Source organism: Crinia signifera, chromosome 7, assembly GCF_055691185.1.
Source record: "Crinia signifera chromosome 7, ASM5569118v1, whole genome shotgun sequence".
NCBI classification, from domain to species: domain Eukaryota; kingdom Metazoa; phylum Chordata; class Amphibia; order Anura; family Myobatrachidae; genus Crinia; species Crinia signifera.
This window is the reverse complement of record NC_139223.1, coordinates 78,032,668-78,059,629: the sequence shown is the minus strand read 5'-3', so window position 1 is coordinate 78,059,629 and position 26,962 is coordinate 78,032,668. Positions and strand designations below refer to the sequence as shown.

Genomic DNA, 26,962 nt, shown 5'->3' with positions numbered 1-26,962 from the left:
CCTCACACATGTGACCCCCTGCATGCCTGCGAATGAATGATTTAAATAATCATCCATTCGCAGGCGGGGAGAAATCAGTTGGTGGTCGGCGACCAATTTAATTGGTGAATCTGCAATCAGCCAATCAGGTTCAGGAGCTAATGTAGTGCTTGCAATCATCATCATCAATGTCACCTCAGGCACTCGTAACTGATATTGCTCTAAAAGGGATAGATATGCAAGTATACAGCATTGGGGCAACACTTTTTTCATAACCATAAAGAAAATGCAATGACACAGACAAAGAATCCCATACTGATTGCTTGTGATTGGTTAGTGGATAAGGGAAGGAATAGTTAATTCAGGTCACAGTCATTAGATAGGAAGACTATTTCATGCAGTTGCATCTGCTAAAACAGAAGACCTTGCAACTTAATAATGACAAAGATTATATTATTTTCTATGAACAAGGCATATCAATTAGAGGTATTCAATGAACCCTTTGAGTGCCAAGTGAATTTGTCAAAATAGGTGTTAAATTTGCCAAGCAAAAATTTTTATTCATCATAATAACCTGTAATTACCTTATATAGGAAATATAATCTTTTTTTAAACAACATTTTTTTATTTGACTTTAAGAGGGATTTTCAATGTTGGGTCACGGCTGTCGGGCTGTCCCGACAGCCGTGACCCTGTCCCGTTCTCGGTCTGCTCGACCGAGATTTTGCAGGCGGGATTCAATGTCCCACCTGCCGTGGGTCGAAAAGGGGGTGTGACCGTGAGAAGTGGCTGGGAATCAGCGAGCTGTGTCCAGGAGCTTATCAATTCCCGGGCCTGTTTCTGCTGAGGTTCCCTGTTCAATGCTTTTGAGAAAGACAGCATTGAATAGAGCCCAACGGGGGAGATGGCTGTGGGAGATTAAATACCCCCCTATATAACAAATGTGAGCGACGCTGGGGTTTTTAGCAGATATTTTGCCCCTCTTTCACAGAGATGTTGGCACTCAAAGGGTTAAACGTTAAATATTTTATGCATATTATACACTTTTTGTACTAGACCTCAACAAATGTATTACTGTATATCTAAAATAAGATAGTTGTCCTATTGGGAGAGGACAGCAGGGAATTTCAGAACCAGGACTAAGTAGTTGGAATACAGTGCAGTACATTGTTTATTTTAAATGTGTGTTTGTTTTGTTTGTTGCTATTGTTATGTGATTGGCTTGGACCGGAAACCTGAACACAACTGCATACAAAACAGCTTATCTGTTGACAGACACATACCTTTTTGTCACTAAGTCCAGTCACTTGATCAACAAATTCCTCTTGGATCATAAATGCAGCCAGGTTGGCAGTGTAACTTGCCAAAAAGATCACAGCGAAGAAAGCCCAAATTGATACAATAATTTTACTTGTTGTGCCTTTTGGATTTTGTACAGGCACTGAGTTGTTGAAGACCAAACCCCAGAGAAGCCAGACAGCCTTGCCAATGGTGAAAGAAGGTCCATGTGGTTCTGATAAAAAAAGTAACATTTAAATGGTGCTGTACATTAGAATACAATACTATCTGAAATGTAACAGTACTAGCTTAAATGTAATTGAATCATATAAAATATCCAATTTTCTTGTAATAATAATAACAACAACAGTTTTTGCTGTTTGCACCTCTTATTACCATTATAGTATAATAATGCTGTTACAGTATATTGGATAATATGGGCACAGTTAATCTGAGTCATACATAATACAACCACATATCCGGTGTGAATGTGAATGTGCACATGTTCTAATGTATACACATTACTCTTACCACACTCTTTATCAGTAAGTGCATCGGTCACCATTATCATTGACGCCTACATATACCTTATACTCAGGGCTGTATTTGCCACTAGCCCATGAGGCACGGGCCTATGGGTGGCATAAATTAAGGGTGGCGGGCTCCGGGTCTCTACGGGCAGCCGCATCGGATGGCTGAGAGGGCAGCAGCCCACAACTCACTCCAAATCAAGATGGTTTTCTTTCATCTGCTTGCATGTTGCCCCCTAGTTACAACCCAAAAATACTCATTCAATGGCCACAGGGAAATGGAAAGCTATGTATGGCTCTGTATGGTGGTAATGTTCGTATAGATGCATATGCATTTAGAAATATATATGCATTAAGTAAAATCACTAGATGCTTCCACATTCAAAGATGTAGACTACTCAAAATCAAGTCCCATGGTGGGTGTTGGAGGGCCATAATGTTTATTTGCTCATAGGGGCCAGGAGGTTGCATAGGGGTCAGGAGAATGCAGTGGAGCACATTTGGGCATTCAACTTTACCAAAGTGGAACATTTTAAAACAAACATATTACAGACAGAAAAGTAAAATTGTAGAACAAAATCCTTATCTCAGGATTTCAAATACTGCAATAAGTTTTACAGAGTCCAGGTAAATGGAGATATTTATTTTAGGAGACTTTGGATTTATCGTATTCAGCCACACCCATAAGAACAGAATATTATTCACCATCCGTTAATATGTTACTTTTTTCAAAATACATTGCATGTGTTTTCGATAGCAGGTTTCCTATGAGACTAAGGAAATATACTTTGACTCATCTCGTTTCACTAGGCAATGTAACCAGGGCAGGTGTAAGGCTTCTCAGCACCCTAGGCAAAACTTCAATCTATTTCCCCCCCAATACTGTCACCAATACCCAATGTTAAACCCCTTAGGCATACCTGCCTAACATTCCGGAATGGCGGTAGACTTCCAAATGTTAGGTGGTCCTCCCAGTCCTCGTGAAGGTGGGCAAGGCCCCTGAATTCCCTGGAGGCCTCCCCTTGAAACCCACAACAGAATGCAAGGAGGAGGGGGCAGAAAAGAAGGGAAGTATGCCTCAAGGGAAACTATGGAGGTGAGGTCTTAGAAGTTCCACAGCAGACAGCTGCATTAAGTACAACAAGGATGCTCATAGACATCTTTGATTTTTTGATACACGGACTCAATGGCGCCCCCCCAGGTCCCAGCGCCCTAGGCAGCTGCATAAAGCTGCCTAATGGTAGAGCCGGCCCTGCTTGTAACAAAGACATGTCTAATGCAATCACTTTAGTTCCTGTTTCAGAGCTCAAAGTGCTTAAGGGCATGCATGTATAATACATGTATGCATGCATTCCTAACTCTTAAGTCTACTGCAGCATTAACCACCAACCCTAATCCTTAATCCTAACACCCTAATATAAATACTGATGCCTATACATAAATGGCAGTAGTGTGTACTCAGCATTGATAATTTGTGACTTCATGGAGCAATAGAGAAGCTTGGTGACAGCACATTCTCCTCCTCTGATTTTACTGTACAAGGAGTGTCTACATGTACTGCATATACAGTAAATAATTAATTGTGTCTTTGTAGACCAATAGGAATGCTTGGTAAAGGCAAACCCAACTCCTCCGATTCTCCTTTACAAGGTAACTCTGCATGTACTGCATATAAGGAGTACATTGGGACTACATGGACCAATAGGAATGCTTGGTTAAGGTACCCTGACAGCCTCTGATTCTTCTGTACAAAGTACCCCCTGCATATGAGGAATGTATTGTAACTGCTTGGACCAATAAGAATGCTTGGTGTAGACACTCTACTGCCTCTGATTCTGTATGAGCTGCATATAAGGAATACATAGCAGCATATAATGGAACCTTTAATACTATTGTTTTTTTTTTTTTACAATGACCAACAAATCAGGTTAAGATCACATGGCATAAACGCTGCATATCGGGCCTGATTCAGGTTCACTCCTAATGGACCGAATTCAGGCCAGTGACTGATGTTATGGATCTGTGCATGCGTATGGGCAAAAATACGCATGTGCAGACCTGCTGTGCGAATGTCTTCAGTGAGTACTACACTCGCCCCCGGCCAGCGGAGGGAAGGGGCAGAGAGCAGACTGGGGCAGGAGAACGGCCCATGTCGTCAGTGCCTGCCCTTTTTTCTATAACCTCTGGCCCAGATAAAAGTCGGTGACCATCAAATTACTTTTCACTTGTGCGACCGCATGCGAGGGGATGTGTAAGCGTACACATCCCCTTGCATGCAAATGCGGAGATTCGCACGGTTGGGAGGAGGGGGGCGGGGCGCTTTAGGGCGGTCGGGTTGCGTGCAGCATTTACATGCTCGCTAGGCAGCAAAAATACGCTGCTTACTTAGCGAGTCAACCGAATAAGGCCTATAGTTTGTCCATGGTGATGACACTTGGGATTTAACAAAGTTTCTGAATAAGAAACATTTCCTTATTTAGAAACATATCTGTAGTCTTTATTAACCAAAAAGAATTATAAATTCTATGTGCCTGGGGATGCCGGCTAATCATGGACGTTAGTTTGTCAAAAAATGTCGCTAAAAGTTAGCATATAATAAATTTTTAATAAAGACATCACTGTTAAAGATCACAAAAGATATGTTATCATACACATCATAGAGAAAAATGTGAAGCACATAGGGCCTTATTCTGGTTGGCGCGGCCGGGCCGTACGCGTACTTCCCGGGATTTTTTATGATCTGCGCATGCGTACATTCGCCAATGCGCAGGCGCGACCACTCACCAACGCTTACGGACGGGTCTCTACGTGCGAAAAAACCTGTACGCGAGTGTACGGTATAGGGGCGTGTTGAGGGGAGCGGCCGAAATAATGAGGGAAAATTGGCGTAAATATGGGCGTACACGGGGGTGTGCACCAAAAATGAGCGGTGCTACTACTGCACGATCGACTAAGGCACCGTTCATTTCGGACACAAAACAGGCGGCCGCCAACCGCCATCTCAAACCACCCCTACAGATACCGCATGCCAGCGTGCGCCTGAGTTTGCTAATTAACGCTGATTCCTACTCAAACACATACACCTGAATGTAATAAGCAATGCTGCAGTCTATTAAGTCCAAACCATGATTTCACTACCTGCAAGCCACACACAGCACTCAAACACATTGGAAGCTTATCTTTCTATACTTCTCGACATTTAAAGGTTTGTTTAATTTAAGGTAAGAATCTTTTGAAGACCTGCTTATATATGCTAAGGTAGCTATTTGCTAAACAGTTAGACACATTCACTACGTGCTTTCATAGACTTTACACAGTAGCACACTCAATCTACACAAGTCGACATGTGTCAACGTGTTCACTCTAATACAAACATAGGTTTTGTATTTAGGATACAATAACATAAACCACATCTAACACCCACAAAGGATGTTTCAGCAATGTTTGAAGCCCATGACCACTCTTTTGCACACAATCTTTGTATAGTACCCAAAATACAGAACTCTACCACTATCTCATCTGCTATGAATTGGATTTGACTACACTCTGGATGTAAGATGCCACCAATCACATTATTGCACTCACATCTCTCTAACAAAGGATTCCTACATCTGCTTATGATACTGTCAAATCATATATATGTAAAAACTTATACATGTTTGTTCACAAGCAATTTTATCATGTTTGGCCCATTCACACATCTTTTTTTAGGGAGGACACATATGCATTCCTACACAAATTTACCTTTTCACCCTTGTTTGTCTGCCTCACCCACTCCATGAGGAAAGCATTGTTCTGGACCTGCTTTTACCTACTACTGTAGGAGCTACCTCACCTGCACACAAACTGCTTTCTCACCTATTAAGTTGCTCTGCACATGTGCTGACACAAACTAATTAGCAGGGAAAAGTTGGATAGGAACATGGGAATGGCCATGGAGAGGGTTACACATGGGAAACTTCGACCACACTTCAACAAATGTTCAAAAATACCCTGGTCAGTAAGTACACATAAATCTAGTATTTGTTTCACACAAGAAATTACACATACAACAATTTTGATTTAATTGGTAAAAGAAATTTATTTGCTGTTCAGCATCACAGCTTAAAGTGTGAACACTTTAATGTCAGAAATCAAATAAACAAATCAAATAGACACAAAAATAAAAAAACAGCCAGAACAAGAGGTTGCATATCTCCAAACATGTGTTACCCTGCAAATGCAATGGTGAAAGAAATGGGGACACCAGAATACATACTGCAACAACCAGGGTGAATACTAAGCAAGATACACACCACCAAAAATTTATCCTGCATTTGTAGAGGTCAAAATAAGAACTTTAATGCCCATGGTACGCAAATGGATAGATGGCCAACTCAGGAAGTGGATGTCCAGTGCAATTTAAACATTTGGGGTCCAACCACAGAGGAAGTGAACCAGGTCTCATTATTTGGGCCCTTTTCTCCCCCTTTTAGATGGGGCCTTGGGGACAGGGGCCTTTGGGTCAGATGGCTTGCGGCGTCTTCCCCTAGTGGACACAGGAGGGTCAGCAGAGGTGGAAGGTTGGGGAGCAGCTTGGGGTGGGGCAGCAGATGGGGGATTGTCCCTTAGGGACCTGGCGGTGGGCAGCAGCTCCGCAAGAATGACATTCAGGCGGATGAGGTGTTGGCCAATGTTTTGCATGCCAGCCGCCAGAGTGTCATTAATGCGGTTGAAGGCCTCACACTGCTGCCTGTTTGTGGCCTTCCAATCCTCAAAAAATTCCCCAATCTGCTGCTGACGGAGCGCAGCATCCACCCCTTGCTGCTCGATCCTCTCCAGCGTCACCATCATGCTCTCTTCCCATGTCTCCTGTGGCTGGGGCTGGGGGTGTCTTCTTGGTGGAGGCTGGACCACTCGCTCCACCTGTGGCTCTGCAGAGGAAGATGCTGCCGGTACATCCTGGGTTTCTGCTTCTGCTAGGATAATAATTGAAAACAATGTCACCATCACATACGCACTAAAAAATCTCTTTCAAAATACAATGCATTACTGTGACTTACCATCAAAAGCAGCATCAAAGACCTCCGCCGGGAGCTCACTGTCCATATTGGAGATCCCCCTGACCTCGGCCACATCAATGACGTCCAAGGCGTCCTGCTCCAGGGGGGTATACTCCAAATGATCGGGCATAGGACCTCTCCCGGTGGACATGCTGTGGTTGTACCGGTCAGTCATCTTCCTCTTCATTGCCGTTTTGAAGTCAGTCCACCTACAAGTTTAAAAATACAAATATCACCATGAGATATGTGCACCACTGTGCTACGTGTAGGGTTACCACCTAGTCCCTTTAATTCCGGACACATGTTACTTACACAGGTTCTGTGGCAGTTTAAAATTAGGTGAAGTGGAGTCTTGAAGTCAGCCAGCCACAGAACCTGTGTAATTAATATGTGTCCGGAATTAAAGGGACTAGGTGGTACCCCTAGCTACGTGACATTTCCTAGTGTGGGTGATCTTATGTTTTTTAGCCATATGTGTCCCACACACACATTCATGTCTCCATTACGAGGCATTTCAGTGTCTCATCACATTCATTAGGCCACTAAATGCACATACATACATCACTATGCAGAAATGACATCATCCATGGCCAAATTATGCACCTCCACCTGTTGTGAAACTACACATTCCACCATAGCTTGACAATGTGGTTATTATGGAGTAATTTAACTATGGGATGGCATACTGGGATGTGTAGTTTCTCACCAGCTACATGTGCACAGTTTGCTCATTCTTGTTTCAGTAGCATCATATGGAACATGTTACAACAACTCTTTCAAAAACACACTTTCTCTTGTCCCATCACATACTTCACATGAGCAGAACTGTGCCCATAACCTCACATCACACCAATGGTGCATGTTTCATATATCAATGTGGGTTATTAGACATGGTTGTGTTCACATGTGACATTGAAGTGTAGCACTATCTACAAACACACCTTTCTATTATTCTCAAAACATACATGTAACATATGTAAACACATATGACATTATCAGGGGGACAAACACCAGGGCTATTTTTCAGCAGGCTCCAGCAGCAACTGAGGCCCTTATTCTAGGTCACTCTTTCTGAGCACATATTTCTTAGATGGTCAAAACCATGTGCACTGCAGGTGAGGCAGGTGTAAAACCCCACCCAAATCTGATTATCTCTGCACAAGTAACACCTGCCTCACCTGCAGTGCACATGGTTTTGTCCATCTAAGAAATATTTTGTCTGAGTGAACTAGAATAAGGGCCTCAGTTCCTGCTGGAGCCTGCTGAAAAATAGCCCTGACAAACACACTAACCTTTTCTTCACCGCTAGCCAATCTCTGACCACTGGTGACACCTGGTTCACTTCCTCTGTGATCTTGTCCCAAAGCTTTCTCCTTGCACTGGCACCCGGCTTCCTGGTTGCCAATTCTATCCATTCGCGTGCCCTGGGCACTAAGATTCTTAATTCGGCCTCTACAAATGCAGGGTTTCTCTTTCTGGTGGTGGCATCCTGCTCAGTCCTCACCCTCGATGTTGCAGCCTGTTTTCTGGTGGCCCCAGTTCTCTCACCATGCACCTGCTGGGTCACACCTGTTTGGAGAGATGCAACCTCTTGTTCTGGCTGGTTGCTTGGCCCTTGTGGAGCTGGTGGAGGTTGAACAGGGCCTGTTAGTGAGGGGCCCGCTTGGTCTGGCAGGCTACCTCTCTCTTGAGCCTTCCTTCTCCGCTCCTGTTCCCTCTTCTGTAACGCTTGAAGCAGGGATTCTGCTTGTGCTCTCTGCAGAGCGTCCTCAGCTGCGGAATCGTCAGAACTAGACATGTTTGCAGCAATTCTGGCCTGCATCTGACTGAATATTTATATGTTAATCTCCCGCCATGAACAAGGGGGCGTATATTTTTTTCCGCAATGGACTTGCTAATTTACGCCGATATTTCCCGCCGATAATTGCCGCTTAAATTATGCAGGTCTCCACGCACCTGATCAATCACCTGTATATGCACATACACAGGTTGTGGAGCATTGTGTTCTGCATCGTGAAATGTGTGCACCTGTCATTCCAATGATGAGTGTTGTCAGCTGGTATCTGTTGGAGTTCGTGTATGCTTTGTGAGTCACATTTCAAAACATCACGTTATAATGCTTTCCTTACATATGTAATGAGTCTGAAATTGTCATACACCAACATGTTGCATTGTGCCCCTTTAAGCAGCGTATTTATAAGTAGACGCTTGCGTGTATTATATTTCGCACACTGTATATACAGTACGTCTCTCCATGGAAAACGGTGTATTGTGCCCCCCTTTAAGCAGCGTATTTATAAGTAGACGCTTGCGCGTATTATATTTCGCACACTGTATATATACAGTACGTCTCTCCATGGAAAACGGTGTATTGTGCCCCCCTTTAAGCAGCGTATTTATAAGTAGACGCTTGCGTGTATTATATTTCGCACACTGTATATATACAGTACGTCTCTCCATGGAAAACGGTGTATTGTGCCCCCCTTTAAGCAGCGTATTTATAAGTAGACGCTTGCGTGTATTATATTTCGCACACTGTATATATACAGTACGTCTCTCCATGGAAAACGGTGTATTGTGCCCCCCTTTAAGCAGCGTATTTATAAGTAGACGCTTGCGTGTATTATATTTCGCACACTGTATATATACAGTACGTCTCTCCATGGAAAACGGTGTATTGTGCCCCCCTTTAAGCAGCGTATTTATAAGTAGACGCTTGCGTGTATTATTTTTCGCACACTGTATATACAGTTCCTCTCTATACATTGAATGCATGCTGTTGGTTTTGGTCTGTGTATATCGGAACGGTCCGCGTAAGTTTCTATTCGCATCCAGTTTGTTAATGTAAGAAGGATTAATAAAGTTAATACCAAACAAACAATTTTTTAGACCAATCAGCAAGCACCAAAGTGATATATGTACCTGCAATTATTAACTGCGCCATTGGCACTATGACTTCAACCAGGGCTAGGCCGTTTTCGACCCAGGAGCTGTTGGCCTTGGTTGAGGTCATGGACCGTCACCTGGGGCCCAGGGGCCCATATGTCAGCAATATGGACAAGCGGCGGGCGTATACTGCTGCCCGCCGCCTAATATACTCGACGACCGGCGTCCGCAGAAGCCTGGGGCAAGTTGAGCGGCGCTGGTCTGACTTGCGCCGGCGGCAGCCAGTGTTGCTCTGCACACTTCGCCGCCATATTGCCCGATGTAAGTTTTTATTACTAGTATGTCTGCGTTTTTTTGCAAATGTTTTCTGTACTTTTTATAAATATGTTCCTGAGTATGTGGGTGTATATGGGGTGTATAGGGGGTGTATATGGGTGTATATGGGGTGTATAGGGGGTGTATAGGGGGTGTATATGGGTGTATATGGGGTGTATATGGGGTGTATAGGGGGTGTATAGGGGTGTATAGGGGGTGTATATGGGGTGTATAGGGGGTGTATAGGGGGTGTATAGGGGGTGTATATGGGTGTATATGGGGTGTATATGGGGTGTATAGGGGGTGTATAGGGGGTGTATATGGGTGTATAGGGGGTGTATAGGGGGTGTATAGGGGGTGTATAGGGGGTGTATAGGGGGTGTATAGGGGGTGTATAGGGGGAGTATATGGGGTGTATAGGGGGTGTATATGGGGTGTATATGGGGTGTATAGGGGGGGGGGGGGTTAAGTAGTTGCTCAGTTTTTGGGTGTAGCATATCAATTAGTTTGCATGATAAATGTCTGAAATATAACAGCAATGATAATTTGGAAGGTTATGAGCATGACTAATGTGAATTTTTCTTTCCCCCTTTTTTATGCAACCCAATCTTCGATTTCTATGTCATCAACATGAACATTTCAGCACGGGCAAGGGCACGCATGGAAGCCCGGGAGCAGGCAGCCCGGGACCAGGCCGCCCAGGAGCAGGCAGCCCTGGAGCAGCCAGACGAGGAGGAGGAAGAGGAGAAGGAGGAAGAGGAGGAGGAAGAAGAGGAGGAGGAAGAGGAGAAGGAGGAAGAGGAGGAGGAAGAGGAGGAGGAGGAAGAGGAGGCCGAGACAATGGCTCAAGCTGGGGCCCACACAATTTCCCCATCCCCTTCCCCCACCCCCTCCCCAACCATGTCATAACCCTTAAATAGCACAGCCTAATTGTGAGGTTAGAGGACAGTCCCCCAAAACCAAACTACCAATTGGGTCTCAGCATACATACATTCAAGAAGGAGTAATTTAATTAATGTTATTTACTATGTACAGTATGTGTGTGTTAACATATTATTTTTTAGTACTGTGTTTACAGCAGACCCATCTTCAATGTAGTTTCAAAATGTATGTGGCCTTCACACATAACTCTGAACTTTTTATTATGTACAAATACAACAAACATTTGTGTATGTTATATATTAATTTTTTGTTTTATCCCTTCATTACAGACACTGAACAGCAGCAGGAGGAGGTGGCAGCCCTGATGCGGGAGATCGTCCTGACTCTCCTGTATCTCCAAATACTTTTTGGCCTACTGGAGGCCCGCATTTAATTTATTTTTATCCCCCCCCCCCCTTATTGTTTTTGTTAGAAATAAAAGTTTCTATTGTGTTCTAAATTGCCTGTGTTTTTAATAATAAATATGTTAGAGGGCTTGTAAGGGTAGGTACATACAGATGTGTAATGTAATTTATATTTGTCATTTGAGGTGAGGGGTAATGATTGATGTGTGAATGTGTGTGTTTTTGAGTAAAATAACACATAGTGAAAATGTTCGATTAAAACATTTATTTATTTATTTATTAGCAGTTTCTTATATAGCGCACACAGATTCCGCAGCGCTTTACACAGAGAATATTTGACCATTCACATCAGTCCCTGCCCCAGTGGAGCTTACAATCTATATTCCCTACCACATTTACATGCACACACAGACATTCTAGGGTTAATTTTTTGGGAGCCAATTAACCTACCTGTATATTTTTGGATTGTGGGAGGAAACCGGAGAACCCGGAGGAAACCCACGCAAGTACGGGGAGAATATACAAACTCCGCACAGTTAGGGCCATGGTGGGTATTGAACCCATGACCTCAGTGCTGTGAGGCAGTAATGCTAACCATTACACCATCCGTACACATAACATCAGGGTAGGTATACATGTTACACATTTTGGACAAACTAATTATGGACATAATTTAGTACATATACAGAAACACCAACATAACTTGATTTAAAAGTAACAGCAATATGGGGACACATAGATAGTGATTAAAATGCCACATTAGAACATAACAAATATACATGTAATGAGGGTTAAAATTTAGTTTTATTAGGATCTTTATTAAGGTAGACAATTGAGTTAATAGAAAACAATAATTGAATAACAAATAGATTAATTAATCAATTGTCAGAATTGTAGTTGAAAGGCAAGATTTGCAGGTCCATATATGTGAAGGGTATGCCAGCGTACACGGACGTACGCTCACTCTCACGAGCGGTGACATAAGCTGAGTTTTCCATTGAAAACAATAGGGACCCGTCCGTGCAAGCTGCCGTACGCTCAGATCTCCGCAAGAAGACGGTGGGAAGACGGACGAAAGACGTCCGCGTACGTTGCCGTACGCTCAGTTGTACGCCAGTTGTCGGAGTGTAAGGGCTGGGCCGGCCGCGTACGCTCAGTTGTACGCCACTCCCCTTCTACGTTGTTACTGCCCGTACGTAAGCGGCTGATTTGTGGGTGGACTTAACCCCAATGGCCGCGTACGGCTAGCGTACGTTAATAGTGAACGTACGCACGTTTGGCCGCACCGATCAGAATAAGGCCCATAATGTGGTACAATTTCGTGTATACTATTGGATATAATTAATATCATACAGAACTTGCCTACTTTTGAAAACTAGTTTCAGGGACATTATATATGGTAATAGGATTTTGCACAGCGCCCCCTTGAGGGGGCGTGTCATGCTCCTCCCAAAGGTCGTGTCTAGTTCCAAATATGGAGATATTGTGAAAAAAGATTGTGAACGTGAAACCTAGACATGGACCTTTTGACTGTTGACCTAGCCCATGTCGACCTAATGCTTGAGTGAACCTAATGACAAGTCGACCTAAGCCCATGTCAACCTTTCCATGTGTTGACATTAGCTCATGTTGACCTTCAGTGGTCAACCCAATGCATGTCGACCTTAAGGCCTCCCACACACTAGAATGATTTTTTGTGCCGATTGTCCGATTTCTGACCGATCGTCCGATATATCGGCCGATTTTTGGCACTAATCGGCCGATTATTGCCGATTATCTGTAAAAATCAGCCGATATATCAGACAATTGGTCGGAAATCAGACAATCGGACAAAAAATCGTTCTAGTGTGTGGGGGCCTTTACTGCTGTTGACCCTATGACTCATAACCAGGGTCCTCATGAAAAAGGTTGACAAGGGGTTTTCATGTTTATTGGGTGTCTATGTCAAATTAAGTAGACATGGACAATGTATATGTGTACTCCGTCCCCTCGCATGGCCCACTTCGCTCGCCATGCTTCGGGCACGGTGCCTTGCTGTGCTCGGCACACTATTATATTCACTCTATTCCCACTTGGATAGTAAAGTATGAAAAACACCTTTTTTAAAACAAAAATATGAAAAACTCAGGTGGACCTTTTTCATGTCGACCTTTTCATGTCGACCTTTTCCATGTCAGCCTTTCCATGTTGACATAATGATTGTGTCGACCTAATGACCATGTAATACACGTCAACCTACAGTATTTCCTGTGTAGCTCTTGTGACTGTCGACCTATAGTGGTCAATCTAATGATTGTTGACCTAATGCTTGTAGACCAAGTGAGCGCATTCCATGAAAACCTAACATACAGTAGTACTCACTATTACCTACAGTATTAAGTTGATTGAGCACAAACAGATGCATAGTTACAGGTACTGTTAGCACATTTACGTGCAACCGATTTATAATGGCTTTTATCTTGCACTTTTGGGGCCTTATTCTGGTTGGTGCGGCCGGCCCGTACGCGTACGTTCCGGGTTTTTTAATGATCTGCGCATGCGTACCATCTCCAATGCGCAGGCGCGAACACTCCACAACGCTTACGGACGGGTCTCTCCGTGCGAAAAAACCTGTACGCGAGAGTACGGGCATTGGGGGCGGCATAGGGGCGTGATGAGGGGAGCGGCCGAAATAATGAGGGAAAATGGGCGTAAATATGGGCGTACACGGGGGTGTGCACCAAAAATGAACGGTGCTACTACCGCACGATCGGCTAAAGCACCGTTCATTTCGGACACAAAACAGGCGGCCGCCAACCGCCACCTCAGACCACCCCTACAGATACCGCATGCCAGCGTGCGCCTGGGTTTGCTAATTTACGCTGATTACTACTCAAACACATACACCTGAATGTAATAAGCAATGCTGCAGTCTATTAAGTCCAAACCATGATTTCACTACCTGCAAGCCACACACAGCACTCAAACACATTGGAAGCTTATCTTTCTATACTTCTCTACATTTAAAGGTTTGTTTAATTTAAGGTAAGAATCTTTTTAAGACCTGCTTATATATGCTAAGGTAGGTATTTGTTAAACAGTTATACACATTCACTACGTGCTTTCATAGACTTTACACAGTAGCACACTCACTCTACACAAGTCGACATGTGTCAACGTGTTCACTCTAATACAAACATAGGTTTTGTATTTATGATACAATAACATAAACACATCTAACACCTACAAAGAATGTTTCAGCAATGTTTTAAGCCCATGCCCACTTTTTTGCACACAATCTTCAATTGAGTTAATAGAAAACAATAATTGAATAACAATTAGAATAATTAATTAATTGTCAGAATTATAGTTGAAAGGCAAGATTAGCAGGTCCATATATGTGAATATGTGAGCGTGCACGGACGTACGCTCACTCTCACGAGCGGTGACATAAGCTGAGTTTTCCATTGAAAACAATAGGGACCTGTCCGTACAAGCTGGCGTACGCTCAGATAGCCGCAAGAAGTCGGCGGGAAGATGGACGAGAGACGTCCGTAAACGGTGGCGTACGCTCTGTTGTACGCCAGTTGTCGGAGTCTAAGGGGTGAGCCGTCGGTGTACGTTGGCGTACACTCAATTGTACGCCACTCCCCTTTGACGTTGTTTCTGGCCGTACGTATGCGGCTGATTTGTGGGTGGACTTAACCTCAACGGCCGCGTACGGAGAGCGTACGCTAATATGGAATGTACGCACGTTTGGCCGCTCCGATCAGAATAACCTTGGTCACTTGCAGTATCAGTGGTGAATCAGGGGCGATCATGCTCAGCTACAATGCAGTAAGGATGTGCAGATGCAAGTTATGCCCCGTACACACAATTCAATTTGGTCTATTTCTCTATTCGATTTTGCTTATATAAGCAAAATCGAATCGAATTGGAATTGAATGGACATCAAACATTTTTCAGTCACATTCGATGCCGAATCAATCCCAATGCGCAGCTCCGCGACATCTGAATAAAAAAATAGACTGTGAAGGCAAGACTATATAGTACAGATTTGTACTATATAGTCCAAATTGAAGGCATTTTGATTGCCATTCGATTCGATCATGATTTTTTAAAATGTCAATATTTGTATTTGTCCGCACGTTATAGTGTTTATGTATCTTGAGAAATTCAAAATACAGAATGTAAAATTTATAAAAACACATGTGCAGGCTCAGAATGCTAAACACTAATTCTAAATCAGGACCACCATGTGCAATTAAGAGAATTACAGTACAACTTCATTCATTGTGTGAGACTCCTGTGCACCCTACGCACCTGCCAAAAGTTGCCTAATGGTAGACCCGGACCTGTCCCAATCTTGTTATTGAAACCATTTTCCAAAGTTCATCGTTGAAAAGAGTACCAGATTTATTTAGTTTTTGTCAGCAATAGGAGGGAGGGACCCACAGTTCTAAACTCGCCAGTGCAGGATCTTTAATGCTATAGTTGGTTGATTTTTGTCAGAACGGGTAATGCCCTTTTTTAAGGACTTTTTTGTTTATTAGTAAAATAAACCTTGCATGTATCCGGCCAACCCAGTCCTACTATGATCACCCTATTACTGGGGTAATGTTCCATCACTTTTTAAACTGCAATGAAAGGTGCACCCTCTAACTGCATATGATGGAGAATAACAGATCCCTATTGATTACTATATTGCTTTACACCATATATCCTATATGAGGGGTGTAGTTTTAATTTTTTAATTAATTACTGCACTTTAAATACTCTTGGTCATGTGAAGTTCATACTGCCACTTAGTTCTATGGGTGGGGTGAATTAGTTTTGTTATTGTTGTGAGACCAGGTACAAATGCTGCAATTCTACAGTCCTTAGGTACTATACCAGATATAAAAGATTTTCCAAAATTTAATGTAGAGATTTTGCTACCTCCTCGCTTAATTCCATGAGAACCCTAGGATATAGCTCATCTAGACCTGGTGATTTATTTGTTTTCATTTTGCAAAGCCTCTTGAGTATCTCCTCTGAAGTGAATTTTATATTTACTTCTAGCTGGCTTATATCTTTTGTGGTGCCTGTAGATTCTACTGACTGCATTTCCCTAGTAAAAAACAGATGAGAAACATGTATTTAACAATTTTGCTTTATCGTTATCCTCAATAATACTATTTCTGTTAGCATTCATTAAGGGACCTACAGTATGTTTTCTTTTACTAACCGTTTGTTATTTATGTATTTAAAAAAACTTTTTGGGAAGGGATTTGTTTTGCTTTCCATGGCTATTAGCTTTTCAGTTGTCCTTTTAGCTGCTTCTGATTACCCTTTTACAATTTTTTTTTTACCTCTTTATAATGTGTGAATGCCTCCTCATCCTCGTTTGCCTTGTATAATTTAAGTGCTCTCTTCTTATTGTTTATTGCTTTCCTTACTTTCGTGTTCAGTCATGATGGGTTTGTCCTGCTAATATTACCCATATTTCCTTTTTGTATACATTTAAATGGGTTTATGTGTCTTAAACATGACTACCAGCTATGTTATCACAAGTAAAACAAATTCTTGTTACTGTTGAAAGAAGGTAATTAAAAAAAAAAACTAAGTTGATTCTGTTAAGTAAAGCTTCTTAGGCTAGCAAGGTACTTCTAGTGGAAAAAAAATATTGAACTTTATCATTTTTAATTAATGTCATTGGGGAACAAAAACCTTTTTTTCTTGCTAAGGATTAAAGATTGGTTTGCGAGTACTTGAAGGTATTATTTTCCCACTAGATCTTTTCTATAGCTGAATTGGCTCCTGTTTTCAAATTAATGAAAAAATTATAAAATTCAATTATTTTGTTCATTTGAAGTCCCTTACTAGTCTAGGCCACTTTCTTTAAAATAATCGAGTTTTGCATTTATTTATTTTTTGGTACTTGTTTCCTAGCACAGCGCCCATCGTATTGTATACCATAAGACTACATATGGTATGCGATGCAATGCTGCGCGATGTTGTACAATAAAAAATTGTATTGCATTGTATGCCATACAATGGCATACAGTGCGATGAAATACGATTTTTTATTGTACAACCACCCAGATGGGTCCTTACCATGTTAAATGCACCCCCCCCCCCCCACTATCAATGCCAACCCGAAGCGTGGCGAGCGCATCGAGCCCGCGAGGGGCGGCAGGACGCGTCCTCCGACCTTTTCATACCCCCACTATCCACGTCGGCGTGGATTTGAATTTATATGGTGTGGCGAGCACAGCGAGCCACCGATCCCGAAGCACTGCGAGCGCACGCGAAATACATGTAAAGTAATACACGTCCCCTCGTGGGGCTCGTCACGCTTCAGGCACGGTGGCTCGCTGTGCTCGCCACACTATCTAAAATCGACGTGGATAGTGGGGGTATGAAAAGGTCAGAGGACGCGTACTGCCGCCGCTCGCCACGCTTCGGGTTTGCGTTGATAGTGGGGGTGGCGTGGGGGTGCATTTAACATTGTAAGCACCCATTACGGTGCTTATACAATAAAATATCGTATTGGGGCTGCTTTTAACATTGTAAGTGACCTTTAGGGTGCTTATACAATAAAAAATCGCATCGCATGCATCGTATGCGGCATGCAATGTGATGTGATGGCATAAGATGAAAAAATTGGTCGCCATGCTAGGAAACAAGTACCTTTTTTTCTTACAACTACCTTATTTTTTTCTTACAACTACCTTATTTTTTTTTCCTTAGAACTACCTCCTCTTCCCCCCCCCCCCCAAGGGTGCAGGTGGAGGGGGAAGAGGAGGATAGGAGGAGAGAGAGGACTACTTTGTCCATTCTCTTTACCTGCTGCCTCGTGTCCTGACCATCCCTGCCATGGCTTACTTCTTGCCTCAGGTCTCCTTACCTGCACCTCATGTCACCTGTCTGTATCCCCCTCCCTCTAGATTGTAAGCTCCTTGGAGCAGGGCCCTCCTCCCTCCTGTTCTCACAGCACTCTTCTTGTATTTCAACTACAGCTCTCTTACTCATCTACAATCTATACCTGCATCTATTCTCACTCACTTCCTTATATCTCAGCTGTATTGTGTACTAAGAATTGTGCTTTAATTGTGTTATGACTAGTTCTGTGTACCCTGTACTGTTCTTTTGTGTTCTATATGTACAGTACTGGCTGGTGCAATCACCATGTGGCGCCGCTGATTGGCTGCCTGGGTGCTGCACAGCTCAGTAATGATTTGTTCCCCATGTCTGTGTCCCTCATTAGAGTACATCTAGTATATATATCAGTACTGTTACTGGCTACCTAGCTGGCTGTGCAATCACCATGTGGCGCCGATGATTGGCTGCCTGGGTGCTGCACTGCTCAGTAATTATATGTTCCCTATGTCTGTGTCCCTCATTAGAGTACATCTACTGTATATATATATATCAGTACTGTTACTGGCTGTGCAATCACCATGTGGAGCCGCTGAATGGCTGCCTGGGTACTGCACAGCTCGGTAAATATGTTCCCCATGTTCGTGTCCCTTATTAGAATGCGTCATATCTGTATGTGTGATGTACATCTGTACTGCCATTGTTGCCTGTTCCTTGTACTGATAACCCTTTGTATTGCAGTATGTGCATTGTTATTTTTAATGTCTGTAAAGCGCCTTGAGTCCTGTTGGAGAAAGTGCGCTATATAAATAAAACTTACTTACTTAGGTACTCTTTACCTAGAAGGGCGCCCGTCGCGGGCATCGCGGGTACATTTATGTATGGCCGCGACGCGACCGACGCGATGCCCGCGATTTCCCATTGAAACCAATGTTAAACATGGAAATCGTGTCGGTCGCGTCGCGGCCGGCCATAAATGTACCCGCGATGCCCGCGACGCGATGCTCCCGATTTCCCATAGGAATCAATGTTAAAAGGCGCGATGGACCCGATGTTAAATGGCTCAATCCACCCGATTTGGCCATAGGAATCAATGTTAAATGGGCCACAGAGCCCATTAACCCTTAAATGTCCCCCCAAATTTTTAACGCCACCCCACGATCCACGCCAACCCGAAGCGTGGCGAGCGCAGCGAGCCCGCGAGGGGCGGCGGTACGCGTCCTCCGACCTTTTCATGCCCTACTATCCACTAGGGCGTGGTGTGAGAATATAATAGTGTGGCGAGCGCAGCGAGCCACCGAGCCCGAAGCGTGGCGAGCGCAGCGAGCCCCGCGAGGGGACGCGGATACCTTCACAGATATGCGCGTCCCCTCGCGGGCTTCACAGGTGTCCGTGGCGAGGCGGACACCTGTGAAGCCCGCGAGGGGACGCGTCTACCTGTGAAGGTAGCCGCTGCGCTCGCCACGCTTCGGGCTCGGTGGCTCGCTGCGCTCGCCACACTATTATATTCTCACACCATGCCCTAGTGGATAGTAGGGCATGAAAAGGTCGGAGGACGCGTACCGCCGCCCCTCGTGGGCTCGCTGCGCTCGCCACGCTTCGGGTTGGCGTGGATCGTGGGGTGGCGTTAAAAATTTGGGGGGACATTTAAGGGTTAATTTGGCCTATTTGGCCCCAAATCGGGTCCATTGAGGCATTTAACAGTAAAATCGCGGTCAATCTGCCGTTTTAACATTGTTCCCTATGGGAAAATCGCGGTGATCGCGGGCATCGCGGCCATCCCGATTTACCCGCGATGCCCGCGATTTTTACCCCCGACGACCGCGATTTCAATCGCTGGCGCCCTTCTAGGTAAAGAGTACCCTTACTTACTTAAGAATTTGTTTTATTGGGGATAACGTATCTGTTATTAATGTTTGAGACACATATCACTTTCATATCTCCTCACTAATGCCAGGAGGAGACATATGCATATCTCAAAAACTAGAGCCAATTGAAAAATAGTCTTGATCAGGAGCACCACACTAATCTAAATTGACTCTTAAATCTCTGCCAACAGTTTGAGTGTTCCCCAGTGTAATTTGCCAATTGGTAAATCAACAGAAATAAATTAATCAAACCAATAGTACTTTATATAGTGAAGCCTGGTATACATTGCATTACTTTAGAAGGTGAATGTTAGAAACATTGAGTCTAATTCAGACCTGATCGCAGGGCAAATTAATTCTTAAAATGGGCAAAACCATGTGCACTGCAGGTGGGGCTGATGAAACATGTGCAGAGAGAGGTAAATTTAGGTGGGGTGTGTTAAACTGAAATCTAAATTGCAGTATAAAAATAAAGCAGCCAGTATTTACACTGCACAGAAACAAAATACTGTAACTCACCCAAATCTAACTCTCTCTGCACATGTTACATCAGCCCCACCTGCAGTGCAGCATGGTTGTGTCCATTTTGAAAACAAACAGTCGTGCAATTAGGTCTGAAATCGACCCAGTATACTGCTGGATTTATGAAAAAAACATTTTCTATGAAATGTGAAGTATTTTAATTAGCTGCACCTAGTGCCTGCTAGACAGATAATAATGGAGCACAAACTGACAGATGAATCCTACTTGGCTGTGTGTCAAAGAAAGAGGCAACTACTCAAAACCTGTCATAAATTACAATTCAGATTCAGTGCCTTCCAGGAGCACAAAATGAACTTGACCAGCATTACATAAATAAATCGATTTACTGTATTACTAAACTCCACAAACAAGGGATGACATTTAAGATAATGGCAGCCTCATTGACCCCTTGTCAAATAATACCTTAATGAGAGGGAAACATTTAGTTACTTGAGAACAAAAAAAAAAGTTAAAGTACATTACATGAGGTTTTAGCCAGCAACTAGCAGAGAAGCCAGTCCATACTTTGAGCATAATTCATACATTAATACATCATGCAGAGCATTTGGTGAGGTAATATTACATACTATGGTGCCAAAAATGGTTGAACAAAGTCTCAAACTGTTTGTTTAAGCTTTAGCTAAAAATATTTGGGCATTTTATTTGTTCAATTCACAGGGTACCAGTCGAATTTGACCCTTCCAAGTTGTATCAGTCATTTAAGTCACTGAGGGCCTTATTCTAGTTCACTCTTTCTGACAAAATCCTTCTTAGATGGACAAAACCATGTGCACTGCAGGTGGGTCAGATGTTACTTGTGCAGAGAGAATTAGATTTGTTTGGGGTTTTACTTCAAAGTGAGATCTATATTGCAGTGTAAAAATAAAGCAACCGGTATTTACCCTGCACAGAAACAAAATAACTCACCCAAATCTAATTCTCTCTGCACATTTTACATCTGCCCCCCTGCAGTGCATATGGTTTTGTCCATCCAAGAAGGATTTTGTTAGAAAGAGTGAACTAGAATAAGGCCCTGAGGGCGAGATGTACTAAGCCTTAAAAAGTGATAAAATGGAGAGTGATAAACAACCAACCTATCAGCTCCTACCTGTAATTTTTCAAACACAGACTGTGACATGGCAGTTACGAGCTGATTGGCTGGTGGTTTATCACTCTCCATTTTATCACTTTTCAAATTTAGAACATCTGGCCCTCATTGAGCAGCATGTAGCAAAAGCTATTTTTTCTCCATGTAGCCCTTTTCCCGCACTTTACAAGTATAAACGGGGTAATTCAGACCTGCTCCCTTGGCTGAGGAAAGGGATGTAGCTACTGAGTAGCTATATGGGCGCTGGCAAAGGGTGTTTTGTAAAGCAGCTACCGATGGGACTGAGTAGGTCCCAATAATATTCTGAAAAAAAAAAAAGAAGGAAGGTATCGCTGAAACCAATGAGGAATTGTTAAATAAAAAATGTATATTTAATGGTACACATACAATAATACATTCATATAATAAAAAATGATAATAAAGGTAAAAACATGTACACTCTGCCCTTGGAGCCAACTGACAAAGGATTTTTTTTGGGGGGTGGATCCGCTCCTATTTATGCCGCCCACAAGAAAGGACCAATCTGATCACAGAGAATTGTGTGCTTCCAAAGATGAATTGAGGTAGGTATAGTTACCGGTGTGGTTCACGAAAAAGTTCCTCTGGGAGAGCTTTATATCCTTTAGGATTGCATGTCAGCTGTGTTATCCCTTGTTGTAGAGGTATAATGGAAGAAGTCCACTGTGAGACTGGATGTTGTAAATACACGGTCCACTGGTGGAGGCGGCTGGTTGGATCCCAAAGATGCGGATGCGTTGGGTGGCAGTTAGGGGCAGGTGAATGGAGCAGCTGCTGATGCGTTTTGTTGTCACCAAAAGACAGCTTTTTCAAAGGAAAATTCCCCCAAAAAATTCCTTTGCCAGTTGGCTCCAAGGGCAGAGTGTACATGTTTTTACCTTTATTATAATTTTTTATTATATGAATTTAGGTACTTGTTTCCTAGCACAGCGCCTATCGCATCGCATACCACAAGGCATACGATGGTATGTGATGCGATGTGATGTTACGTGATGGCAGCCGATGTTATACAATTTTAAATTGTATACCATTGCATTGTATGCCATTGTATGCCATATACAATGGTATACGATTAAAAATTGTATAAGCACCCTAATGGGTGTTTCCAATGTTAAATGTGCCCCCTAAAAGATAATTAATTGTATAAGCACCATAATGGGTGCTTAAAATGTTAAAAGCACCCCCACGCCACCCCGACTATCAACAGCAACTCGAAGTGTGGCAAGCGCAGCGAGGGACGGCGGTACGCGTCCTCCGACCTTTTCATACTCCAAACATCCACGTCGGCGTGGAGAGCGCAGTGAGCCCCGCGAGGGGACGCGTAATACATGTAAAGTAATATGCGTCCCCTCGCGGGGCTCGCTGTGCTCGCCACACTTCGGGCTCGGTGGATCGCTGCGCTCGCCACACTATATATAATCAACTCCACGCCGACGTGGATAGTGGGGGTATAAAAAGGTCGGAAGACGCATAACACCGCCGCTCGCCACACTTCGGCTTGGTGTTGATAGTGGGGGTGGCGTGGGGGTGCATTTAACATTGTAACCACCCATTAGGGTGCTTATACAATTAAAAATCGTATAGGGGCTTATACAATTTAAAATCGGATTGCATTGCATGCGGGCATATGGCATGGGATACGATTCGATGTCATACAACTTAATATCGTGGGCGCCGTGCTAGGAAACAAGTACCTGAATTTATTATTGTTTGTGTACCATTAAATATACATTTTTTATTTAACAATTCCTCATTGGTTTCAGCGCTACCTTCCTTCTTTTTTCTGCTCCCTAGGCTGCTTATATTTTCCGCCTGGTAGGTAAACTGCCCTGCCGAAAGTATGCCCCCCCTACCGAATGAATCCCTGTGACGCGATGCGAGTGGATTTGTACACGTACACGTCTGCTCGCATGCGGAGGCACAGAGGAAAATAATTTGATGGCTGCTCACCATTGAATGATTTTTCACCCCTTCGCAGATAAAAGTAAGCTGATACTTTTATTCTGCATGGTGATTGGTGAATTATGGGTGGGTGTTGACTTCATGTGACATCAGCCACTTGCCCTGAGCAGGCATGGGCACACCTGCATTCGCAGGGGTACATCCAGCGTTTCTATGGGTGAGTCTTCTGTTTTTGTGGGCACACCCATAAAACCCTGGGTATACCCCTGAGAATGCCTCCTGCTTGTTCATCATTATGTGAACGCCTCGGCAAGTATATCACCCAATGAAGGCGTTCGGTTCGGGGGTGTGCACACGTGCATGAGCAACTGTGTGCATGCGCACTTCACCATCATTGGGGACAGAGCCGAATTCGGACCTGTGTGAACAGGTCTGAACCAGCCCAAAAATACCATTTATGTGCAATGCAGCACAACAGTGCAGCACAAAATGGCCGTGACTAAGACTCGGAGCACTTCACTATGATGTAGTAACAATTATCTCAATTACATCTTTTCTCTTCTGTGCAGAACTTGGTTTCATCAATCTCATTTTAGATATCACATAATTAATCCCCAAAGATGACACAGACACTAGTCACCATATTTGTTGCTTGTTTCAATTGGACACACTTGACTTGCACACCTAAGCTACACGATGAGCATCGACCTGCCACCATAGACTACCGCATATTTGACACCTAGTGATGGAATCTTAGCTCATATACTATAACAATATACTACAACGGTCACATGACCATATTGCTGATTGTTCCACTACATGTCTGAGTTCACTGGTTCATGTGAGTTTGAAAATCAATGTGGAATTATTTTCCTTGCCAGTGATAGTTTCTGCTACAGGGGTTGCTACATGTTCTCCTGGATTGCTTCTATATACTGCTTTATTAACTTCACTTTGGCTTTAAATTCTTTAACTACAATTGTATACAGCATAACTACAATTGTATGCTGACCTTTTAAATTGTTTATGGATTTTTCTGTCTTACTCATATTTCGGATTGTTGGCCTTCAATTAAATTTCCATTTCTAGCAGAAATGTTACATACTTGAAAATCTGTTGGTACTTGTGTAATATCACAGCGCCCGGCTGCGCTACATTTTCAGAGTAGGCTAAGCTACATTGTCATCATAGCCCAATGGCTACCTAGCATAATCAGCATAGCGCGCCTGCCAACGGCTGCCTAGCATAGTCAGCATAGTGCCCCTGCCAGCTCTCCCCAGGGGGCAGCTTGTGCCCGGGAGTCCTTCTACCCCCCACACAGCCTCCAGCACGGGCAGGGAGGCTTCCATCTCCCTGCCTGCTGCTGTTCCCCACCCCCCCTGTGGCATGCAAATTTATACCAAGTTTCGTGTACTTTAGTACTGAGAAAGGATCGGCGTGCGAATTTATACCAAGTTTTGTGTACTTATTCCCAATAAGCAGAAGGGTTAACAGGAAATTATACCTGGTGTATTTAAGTGTGCTTAAGTACTTAGCTCTAAGAAAGGATACCGTTTTTCCCTTATTGTCCATCGATTTGGGATTACCGATTTCAAAAACCCCACTATTCACGCCAGCCCGAAGCATGGCGAGAGCAGTGAGCGCAGCGAGCCCCACAAGGGGATGTGTTCCGCATCCTCCCAACCTGTTCATACCCCCACTATCCACATCGGCGTGGAGATGATTTTATAAAGTGTGGCGAGCGCAGCGAGCCACTGAGCCCGAAGCGTGGTGAGCGCAGCGAACCCCGCGAGGGGACGCGGATTACTTTACATGTTTTCCGCATCGCCACACGGCGCTCGCTGCACTCGCCACGCTTCGGGCTCGGTAGCTTGCTCTGCTCACCACACTATAAAATCAGCTTTGGGCTGGCGTGGATAGTGGGGTAGCCACGCTTCGGGCTCAGTGGCTCGCTGCGCTCACGACACTCTATATAATCAACTCCACGCCGACGTGGATAGTGGGCGTATGAAAAGGTCAGAGGACGCGTTCCGTTGCCGCTCGCCACGCTTCAGGGTGGCGTGGATAATGGGGGGTGACGCAATAAAGTGCCAAAGGTGCTTACAATTGTAAGCACCCATCACATGGCATACTATGCACCCATCACATCTCATGCTTATACAATCAAATATCGCATCGCATTGCATCGCATTTGGTGGCATGCGATTAGGGAAGCCAATCCCGGGGCATTTTTTCAATCCCGGGATTCGGGATTGAAAAATGCCCAATCTCGGGATTCCCGGGATCCCGGGATTGGCATCCCTAGTGTCACAGCTGGGATGACAGCACAGCTAAAACAGCTTGAAAAGGCGGAAAGAGACCTGACAGCACCTTCCCCCCCTTCCCCTCTCCTTCACTACCTCTGCTTCCTTTAATGCTGCCATCTCTCCTCCGTGTGGGGGTGTAGCTATGAGATAATTAGGATACTCATGACCCAGGCTGGACCCATGACCCAGGCTGGCCACAGACCTTCAGCAATGAGCGGCACAGGGCAGAATCCAGAACATATCATTGAAGCCCTGGCCGCCCACTATTTACTTACATTTTGCAGAGTGGGCGGCCGGGCTGGTGCAGGGTGCTGTAGGGAGCCAGGTTGGGAGGGTCGCTGGTCGGGCGCCGGGAGCCTGGAAGGCTGGGCGGATGGGCGGGCTGTGCACTGCGCAGCGTGACCTCGTCACGCTGCGTGCAGCGCTACCTTTCCGGGTACGGGAGAAGCCGGGCAGCGTCTGAGCGAGTGCTCAGACGCTGCCCGGAATTAGACTGCGCATGCGCAGTCTAATCCCGAAATCCCGGGATTGGAAACTCCAATCCCGGGATTGAAATCCCAGCGTTTTGGGGGCCAAATCCCGGGATCCCGCCGATCCCGATCCCGGGATTGGCCACCCTACATGCGATGCTATGCGATATTTGATTGTATAAGCACTCCTGGGCACTTATCATGAACATTGAATCGCATCGCACAGCACTATACACGGTACGCGATGCGATTCGATTTCACTACACAGAATAGCCCACTAAGCAAATTGAGCAGTGGGCGCCATTCTAGGAAACAAGTACCCTCTATTCTTTATCAGCGCCCCTCACCTCTGATATCTTGATATCATGCCCTTGCCAGGAAACCAGAATACCCAGAGGAAACCCACGCAGTACAGTGAGAATATATAAACTCTGCACAGTTAGAGCCATGGTTGGAAACAACCCCATGACCTCAGTTCTGTGAGGCAATAACGTTAAGGCCGGTTTCACACACTCTGGCTTCTGCCAGACGGTGAAATCCTGCACGGCCAGGGAGCCGTGCTGCACACATTAGTTGTGAATGGACACTATTGTGTCCATTCACACGGGACGG

The 26,962-nt window shown here is 44.2% G+C and overlaps 1 protein-coding gene across 3 annotated transcripts in view; it reads right to left on the bottom strand.

Annotated features, from left to right (window-relative positions):
• The window catches only part of GRIN2A (glutamate ionotropic receptor NMDA type subunit 2A), a 563,594-nt gene that overhangs the window by 99,486 nt on the left and 437,146 nt on the right, over nt 1-26,962 (bottom strand). For all 3 annotated transcript variants that reach the window (XM_083153363.1, XM_083153365.1, XM_083153364.1), the window contains one exon: nt 1,263-1,492. In XM_083153363.1, coding sequence (XP_083009489.1) covers nt 1,263-1,492 — 230 coding nt within the window. The remainder of the gene's footprint in view (nt 1-1,262; nt 1,493-26,962) is intronic.